This window comes from Cynara cardunculus, unplaced genomic scaffold, assembly GCF_001531365.2.
Source record: "Cynara cardunculus var. scolymus isolate 2C unplaced genomic scaffold, CcrdV1 Un_Scaffold_911, whole genome shotgun sequence".
Taxonomy (NCBI): domain Eukaryota; kingdom Viridiplantae; phylum Streptophyta; class Magnoliopsida; order Asterales; family Asteraceae; genus Cynara; species Cynara cardunculus.
In genome coordinates, this window is record NW_020200645.1 from 74,400 (window position 1) to 83,871 (window position 9,472).

At 37.5% G+C, this 9,472-nt stretch overlaps 1 protein-coding gene across 1 annotated transcript; it reads left to right on the forward strand.

Annotated features, from left to right (window-relative positions):
- Nucleotides 1-5,208: 5,208 nt before the first annotated feature.
- LOC112502087 lies at nucleotides 5,209-6,086 on the forward strand. The gene is made up of 3 exons (XM_025105912.1): nucleotides 5,209-5,278; nucleotides 5,385-5,534; nucleotides 5,788-6,086. The coding sequence occupies exons 1-3, from the start codon at nucleotides 5,209-5,211 to the stop codon at nucleotides 6,084-6,086; spliced, it is 519 nt and encodes a 172-aa protein (XP_024961680.1).
- The last annotated feature ends 3,386 nt before the right edge of the window (nucleotides 6,087-9,472 follow it).

Genomic DNA, 9,472 nt, shown 5'->3' on the forward strand with positions numbered 1-9,472 from the left:
GTGAGAGGTTTGTATTTTGTGTTTTACGTTTTATTATTTATAAATTAAAACCTTTGAAGCTCAAACTGTTCTTGAATATTCATATTTTACTTTTGAGTCTTCTTAACTTTCTTCGTAAAATCACTATAATTTGGTTATTCATAACTATATTATAAGTGTTATTGAGAGATCTTGGATCAACATGGAATATCATCAGTACAAAATCATCTTTATAAAACTTCCCATTCTTTATCATATAAAGAGAATGTCATACTAATAATTCATTTGAACTAATACCTTTAGTTAAAGTACAAATTCGATCAACCTTAACAATTTGGTCAACATAGACTTGTTCGGAATTCATCTCCAGTCAAGTCTTAACCATGTACCAAAACACAAGTCCACTTGTCCGATTTACCAATCTGGACAACTTTAAAACAAACCCGATCAAGCTTGTCCGATTTATATATACAACATTTTTCCAACACTTTTCAAATTCGATTTTTCACTCAGTCGGATTACATAATTCCGCTCAAGGCTTTGGTCCGTTTATGAATAAATCGGACAACATACCAGTCGGCATATATCTAATTCGAACAACCTTTGATCGTATTCCTACTTCTCCGTTTAAAACATTTATGCGGTTTACAAAGATAGAATCTTATCAACATATTAATCAGATCAATACTATGATTGATTTCCCTTAAATCATATAACACTATGTCCGGTTTATAACTAATCCGGACAACATATTAATCGATTTATGATCAAGTCCGGGTGATAGTCCAATACAGAATTCAATATTCAATTCATGAGAAATTACTTTTCAAGCTGGAAATAGGATGAATCAAATTACTCACCTTCAAAATTTGTAAAAGAAATCACTTGATTCCAGTTCAATTTGAGCAATCCGATCGACTCTCTTTTTAAAACCCTTTCTCAGTATTCAATAGCATTACGAAGCTTTTATGAGGAAACTCCCCTCTATTTATATCCTTCCAAAAATGGAAGGTGGCTAAAGCCTCATGTGCATTCAACTTTCCATGCATGCATGCATACATACATACATACCCATGCATACAATTTAATTATATGCATACATCCAACTTCATTTTATTCACCATGCATGCATATAACATTTATGCATAAAACTCACATACTCGCATAATCAAATATATCAATTTATCATGTTGTCACGTAAAAATATAAGAAATAATCATGTATTAGTTAACTTAGGTGATAACCAAGAACTGGTTATCACACTTAGCATGTGGGGTACTTAAGGAAATGAAATACCCCACTTCCCTTAGAAAAATAGCCTCATCGGACAGAACTTCCCCGGTTAAAGGAGTTATCAGACAAGAAATAATTGATATCATACAATATTGTGCCAATTCTTATCGCCCAAATTTTTTTTATCCGAATAACTAATTAACAAACACTCTCCGGATACCCTTAATCCGGACACAAAGATCTCCAGACACACAATTATCCAGATACAATGTTCTTCGGATAATGTTTTCACCTATTACAGATGGTTATCGGACACCTCTTCACCAGATGACTCTTTTCACCGGATAACTCTTCACCGGTTGACTTTCTTCTCCGGACGACTCTTCTTCGAATAACATTCTTCTCCAGATGACTCTTCTCCAGATAATTAACAAAATTTATCCGTATACCCTTTTGTCTGGATACAACTTATTCGGATAACAAAGTTATCGGACAAGTCTGCAATACGAAACACTTACACAAAAAATGAGCGATAAAGACTCATAAATCGGACATGTCAAAAATCAACAATTCAACACTCAATTAACACCCGATGAAATGCATTTATCGCTTGATGAATTGTTCATCGGATGATGAAGATGAAGCAGTATAGAAAAATTCAGATTACACACCAAAATGCTCACAACAAGATCAAATTGAATACTAATTGTGATAACCGAGTCTTGGTTATCACCTGTGGTAAACAATATGTGATTATTTGATATATAATTATGTGAATAGATGATTAATTGTTATGGTTAATCATGTGGATACATGCTTACATGAGATTAATATGTGAGTAGGTGTATTTTTCATGCATGGAAGTATATGCATAAATTTTAAGTATATTCATATATTATAAATATATGCATGAGATGTGTGTGAATGATTGCATATGTTTTGTGTATGTGGGCAAGAAATTATATGCATGCATGTTTAACTGACTTTCCATTTTGGAAAGTATAAATAGAAGGTATTTGAGTGAGGGCAAGGTTTCTTCTTGCCATTTTTAGAATCATGAGAAAAAGAGAAATATCATGTAGATTGCTTGCATTAATTTGGAAACTAAAGTTGGATCCATACATGCTGTTTATCTTCAAAATCTGATAATTGCATAAGGTAAGTGATTTTAAACATCTTATGCATGTGATTTCATCATTGGTATATTGAATCCTGCATTGTTCTTGAAAAACCTTGAATGATCGAATTAAGTTCATCTCCGGTAACTGTGTTGATAGGATTGGACGTGTCCGGTCACTATGTTGACCGGATAGAGTGTTGGTATGATTTTGAAGCTAGCGAGTCCAGCCATAGTGTTGACCGGATTGGGACTTGTCTAACCATAGTGTTGATCGGAGAAGAGTAAGTCCGGCCGAGAGTTGACCGGATCAGAGTCTATGATGAAATTCTCTTATTTAAATGTTGATTGGATTCAGATATGTTAAAATTATATTTGGACAGTGTTGTCCGGATGGGAAGTCTGGCCCAGTCTGTCCGGACTTGGCTTGACTGGATATGATATCCGGCTGGGTCTACATATGATTGCCAGATAAGTTTATTCGAATATAAGTTGTTTATTCAAGTTTAATTATGTTGAAAATATAGGTTTTTAAATATTGGAAACGGATTAAAGTACTAATGGTTCTGAAATTTTAAAGTTTTGATATAAAGACTGTTTTGAAACTGTTACTGGTTAAAACTATACATAACGTTCCATCAGGATGATTGTGACTGCCCTTTTTGGAAATAATCTACAGATTTTATGAGGAAATAAGGGTGGCATATCAAAGAGAAGTGTACCATGGGATAAGGGTGGCAAATCAAGGAGAGGTGTACCTTTGGATATAAGGGTGGCATTTGTGTATGTGATTATTGATTCAATTCTTACTACTATGTCCTTTAAGTTTACGATGGCTTTGAGTCCTTATTTCTTTGTGATTTAAAGGTTCAGAAACATTGTTCTTATTGGAAATGATAGTAATGAAACTTTGAATAACCATGTTTCTGATGAAAATGTTTAGGGATGTGTGTGTGGAATATGAAAGGCTTTAGCCCTGCTTTTGCTAATTAAACTATTCATAAAGTCAAAGTTTGGCTTTGGAAATTAGAGGAGCACTGATCGATGTGAACTATGTGGTTATGTATCTGTTTATATGAAAAGTTAATTCTAAATAAATTTTTGGTGATCTTCACCCTGTAATTACATAGAAAAAGGGATCTAACTAGACCTTCTAGTCTAACCCTCATCTTTGTCTTTCTAATATGTAAAAGGAAGGGGGAAATTTAATTATTTTCCTATATGCATAACTATGTGAAGATCAGCTTTTCGATAAATCTAGTTTTGATGATAAATGTTAATTAGTAAAAGAACTCGTATTTTGAACTTTTGGGTTATGTATTTTCAACAGTAATTTCTTGTACTATGGGACCTAAGTCGAGTAATACATGTATTTTGTTTTAATAAAGTATGTGTTATATGCAATGTGTGATGTGGGGTGTTACAAAAAGTGGTATTAGAGACTAGGATTAAGGGATTTAGTTATTTAAAGCATGATACCTAGACTTAAACTATTTCATTGCATGTTAGGGGTCCCAGACATAGTTAGCACCATTGGAAATAAATATGATGAGTTAAGAGAACAGTGTGTAAGGAAAATTTGAATTACATCTGATCAATGTAATTATGAATTTACAGGTACATATCTGAACTTAGACACTTCATTATATTTGGGAATGTGAATACGTGAATATTAATATTGAAATTTGCAGATGTCTAGCCGATCTCGAAGATCTAAAAGATCGCCCGCCCCAATCCTGATGATACAACGATTTCCCCTATCAATACTCCTAGTTATACTTTAGAGGATAGATGTAGAGGAAAGAATAGAGGCAGAGGGCAAGGCAGAAGGCGAGGAAGAGGTCAAGCAAGAGGAAAAATTAGTCAATCTGAGACTCGTCCTGATCATGGATTATCTCACTCTAGAAATACTAATCAAGAATAGATGCCCCAGCTAGAGTATGTAACAAGAGATATGTTACCAGAGGAAATGGGAAAGTTAAGGGAAACATTGACCTCCATTATGGGGATACCTGCTAGAGTTGAAACGAAAAGAGTAGAAATAAATCCCTCTGTTCCAGTTACACATAGGAAAGAGGGAGATATTAAAATGTTTTTGACATGCAAACCACCAACATTCTCTGGAGAAAGAGATCCAGTTAAAGCCATGTGTAGGATTAAAGAAATTGAGTTAGTGTTGAACACCATTAGATGTCTGAACACAAATAAAGTTAGGTTTGTTGTTTCCGTATTGATGTCTAACACACTATTTTGGTGGTAAGTCGAATCTTTAGCTAGAACAGATGTTTTACAAATGTTATTTTGGGTATTATGTATGAATAGTTTTAAATGAACAGTTTTGTCCCAAGACAGCTGTAAGACAGATGGAGGAGGATTTCTTGAAATTAGAGCAAGGTACTTGAACTATTCGGGAATACACCAAGAAGTTCATTGAATATTCTTGATTTACTGAGCACTACATTTCATCTGAATCCAGAAAAGTGGAAAGATATATATGGGATTTAAAGCCTTCAATTCGAGAATTTGTGATTGCCATGAATCCTACCACTTTTTCATTGACTGTGGATGCGGTAGAGGTCACCAAAAGAAATAAAAATAGACAAGAAGAGGGAAAATTTGTTGACAAAATGAAATAGGAAGGACCTTCATCTGATTGTCGAGGGTCAAAAAGATATGTTCAGAAATTTAATGAAAAAGCCTGTGCCCGGTGTCGACAGAATCATCAGGGTGATTTTAAAATAGACTTTAGAAAATGCAACAAATAGGGTGAGGTATGTCATTTATCGAGAAGTTGTCTGATTACTAGAAGATGTTTCAATTGTAATTCACCGAATCATATTCAACCCAATTACCCACTATCAAGGACTCCGTAGTTGACTATGGGAAGTAATGCATCGAGTGCCCGTGGAAGACCGAACATAATTAGAGGAGGGGAAGGAGGGGCACGAGGTCGGTCATTTCATATGACAAAAGAATGAGGCCGAGGCTACACCTTACGTAGTAACAGGTACATTTTTTCTTAATTCTATATATGCAAAGGTGTTATTTGATTCAGGTGTAAACTTTTTGTTCGTGTCACCTTCATTTGCTAAATCTGCATGTATGACTTTTGTGCCAGTTGACAATATATTAGTAGTTGATACTGCTAATAGTCAAGAACCTGTTGCTTTTGTGTTCAATAATTGCATTAATGAAATTGAGGGATGTTTGTAGGTTGCTGATCCGACTGTTTCCAATGCCAATGTAATATTTCAACATTGTGGTGGGAAGGGATTGGTTAGTAGAGAATCAGGCTAGTATTCTGTGCAATAAGAAAATGATCTTTATTGATCTACTGGGGAAAGGACCGATTGTTATTTATGGTGATCGGCAGGATCACCATACCAACTTCTTATCGGTTCTGAAAGCCTGAAAGTGTATTCAGAAAAGATGTCATAGTTATTTGGCTTATGTGGTAGATGCAAAGAAAGAAAAAGGTAAGCAAGAGTCGATTCCAGTTGTATGTGACTATCTAGAAGTCTTTCCGGAAGATTTGACAGGGCTACCGCCTGATAGATCTATTAAGTTTAAGATTGATCTGGTACCCGAGGCAGCGCCAGTAGCAAGAGCACCATATCAGCTAGCACCATCGGAATTAAAAGAATTGGTTACTCAGTTGAAAGATCTTCTTGACAATGGTTTCATCAAACGTAGTACCTCACCCTGGGGTGCTCCGGTTCTGTTTGTCAAGAAGAATGATGGATCAATGCGGATGTAGTGATTATCAGGAATTGAACAAACTAATGATTAAAAATAAGTATCCTTTACCAAGAATCGATGATCTATTTGATCAACTGTTGGGAGCCAATTATTTCTCAAAAATTGATTTGCGGTTGGGATACCATCAGTTAAAAGTTATAGAAGAAGATATTGTTAAAATTGTTTTCGGAACTCGATATTGGCATCATGAGTTTTTGGTTATGCCTGTCGGTTTAGCCAATGCTCCTGCAGCCTTTATGGACCTGATGAATCGAGTGTGTAGTGAATATCTTGATAAATTCGTTATTGTATTTATCGATGATATCCTTATATACTCTAAAACAAAATTTGAGTATACATAGCATCTTCGTCTGATTCTCGATCTTTAGAAGATAGAAAAGTTGTATGCTAAATTATCCAAATGTGAGTTCTGGTTAAGAGAAGTTCAATTTATAGGTCATATCATATCTGAAGTAGGAGTGAAAGTTGATCCTGCGAAGATCGAAGCCGTAGAGAAATGGGATGCACTGAAAACTACTCTGAAGTCCGTAGTTTCTCAGGGTGTTGATCCCAGATCTCTCAATAACACTAATAATTAAGTTAAGAATAACCTAATTATATAGTTTGGATGAATAAAATGATGAACACTCAAGAACAAAAGATAAATATTCAAAGAATATACTTGAGCGTCAAATGATTCACTTTATTCCAATGATTGTGAAAAGCTTCAAAGAGTCAAATATTACAATAGGCCTAATCACCTATTTATACTAGAAAGCTATTTTAAAGATACCTATCAAAAGAGAATATCTAGCTAATCTTCTAGTAAAGATAATGCTTATCTAAACAAGATAAACCTTGTAGAATCGAGCTGTCGATTAGTCATCTCCAGCTGTCTTCCATGGGATGTTATTCTACCTTATCTTCATATCTTCATCGCATGCCTCTGGTTGAACTATTGTAGAAAACTCCAAGTGTTGGTAACCAGAGGTGCTATGAAGATGCTCTTTCCATCGCACTTCTGGTCGGTTCATCGACCATTTGGTTGTTCTACAAACTTAGTTGTTTTGCCTTGAAGTCTTCCATCGGCCTTCTGGTTCTTCATCACTTGTTTTTCTTCATTACTTTTACACATAAGAATTATGGGGTCTAACAATCTCCCCCTAAGTAATGAAAGAACAAACATGAACTAATCTAGGAACATTTAAAGTATAAGTGATGAACAGAGGCTAATCTAAAGAAAAACATCCTTTGCCAAATTTTTCATTGGACTAAATGATGAATTTTTACAATGATGGAACAAAAAGATATTACATATCAAAACAAAATACTTCATTCCTGATCTAACTTGTGTAATCTCCCAGAAGCGCATCAACAGTCCTCTAAATCGAATGACAGTTGAGATCTCATGAATAAGTTGTTGTCCCTCTCCCATCGGCACGTGAGGTCTGCCTAGTCTGTCTCTGATGCCTAGTCTGTCTCTGATGACCTTCTGAAACCTTCTGCCTAGTCTCCGTTCTAAACTCATTTTTAAATACCAGCCCCAGTTCTGGTTGATAGAGTACAGAGGCAGATCTCTTATCCTGCAGGCCTGGGAAGTCTTCATTTGGTGGAGTGCAGGATAGTCTGTCGATGCCAAGCTGAAGAGTAATTTGAAAATCACTCTTGGCTCTGGGCTTCACCAAGGTTTCCATCGCTTGAATGATCGCTTTGTTTTCCATCCCAAACCTGATTCCCTGATCCTGTCGCTGAGTCGTATGCGCATAAAGATCAATCAAGTCCCATGGATTGAGATTGATCAAGTCATTGTCATTGAAGATGCTGACATGACCATKGGCTCRCTCCATRGTGTAYTCGATGTATTTGATGGCTYTGTTCGYGAAGGTCCTCATYTTGATGTCCAWAACYGTCCTTATTCCTTCGTTTGAGAAGACGGCCTGTGGTGGATTGGTCGTTTGTCATACAAACCTGTGGTGTAGGAGGTTCATTTACTCTTGTGATAGAATGGGAGGATTGAGTGCCAAACGTTCATCGCGATCGTGGTATAAGTATTGATGGATATTCTCCATCATCACTGGCTCCCTTGGTGGCATCTCTGGACGTCTCCTTAGCGACTCTATGTTTGCCATAATTTCATCGACCATGCCTTGAGGAGGATACCTCGATGCGGAGGTAACGTCTACTTGCACAAGCAGTGGTTGGGTTGTGGGATGTGTATGGGTTGGTGATGGAATGGTTTCTTGTTAGGTTGGCTCATTTTGGGGTAACTCTAGTTCATTGGGGTCTGGTTGGTGGTTACTTGTTCATGGGGTTCTGTTTGGGTTGGTGGTGGTTGTGGTGAGGTAGATTGGGTGATTATGGGTTCTGGTTGTATAGGTAGGGTGATGGAAGGTTCTGTGTTACGAGGAGTTGGTGATGAAGTTAAGGGTAGGTTAGGGGTTGGTGAAGGAGTAAATGGTAGGTTGGTTTCTTTTTGTGGGGTAGTTGGGGTTTCATCAGATGAAGAACTCACCTCAATTGGTGAGAACTCATTGACTTCGGTGATTGGTACTTGGGTGGTTACTAAGGGAACAAGTACATTATGTACATCTTTTGAGGGCTGAGCCTCTGGTTTCCTCGCTTGGGTTCCTTGGGTTGATGATGGTGGTTGGTTTTGTGATGGTGGAGGTGGTGGTGCAGCGGACTCCATTTGTTGAGCAGCCGGGTTCTCCCCCTCATGAGGAACAAGACCATGATCATCCTGGTCTGGATCCTCATGCCTTGGCCTCTTTAGAGGGCGGCTCGATGAGCATGAGGCTCTGTTGCGCTTCTTCCTCAGCCTCATGCGCTCCCAAAAATTGTGTATACGCTCCCTCGTGCGACGTTGTTCTAGCGTGCGAAGAAGAGTATTTGTTCGATCTTGTTGTTGGAGTAGACTCTTCTTCAATGCCTTGGTTGGCTCTGTAGCTCTGGTCACAAACTTTTCACTTATCTCATTGAACGATGAGATAAGTGCCTTGGAGAGGGATTTCATGTCTGTTCTGGTTGCAAACTCTATTGGGGTGGTGGAAGTTGAGCCTTGAGGAGGGATGGAGGTTGAGGTGGGTGGTGGAATGGGGAGGGATGCTAACATATTCCTCACCTTTGTAGTGAAGATTGTGACGGCTTCATCAAAGGATGGAGCTGTAGAGGGGTGGTTGAGGTACTTCGGCTAATATGCTGGCTGGGTGTGATGTAAGGGTGGTTTGTATGGTGGCTATTTGGGTGGAGAGAGAGGCGATGGTTTCATTGATAGATGTGGTTAAGGGTGGGGTTGGTTGAGGGATTTGGGAGAGTATGGTGGCTGGGAGAGTAGTGAGGGTATTGGTGATGGTGTTTAGGTGGGTGGGGATGGAAGCTATTGCCTCATTGGTCGCATTTTTCTAG

Bases quoted from the DNA above. Each gene is read 5' to 3' on its own strand.
- LOC112502087 (XM_025105912.1), top strand. From the start codon at position 5,209: ATGGGAAGTAATGCATCGAGTGCCCGTGGAAGACCGAACATAATTAGA. The intron at 5,279-5,384 runs GTCGGTCATTTC...TATTTGATTCAG, and splicing joins AGGGGAAGGAGGGGCACGAG to GTGTAAACTTTTTGTTCGTG. The intron at 5,535-5,787 runs GTTTGTAGGTTG...CTTATGTGGTAG, and splicing joins CATTAATGAAATTGAGGGAT to ATGCAAAGAAAGAAAAAGGT.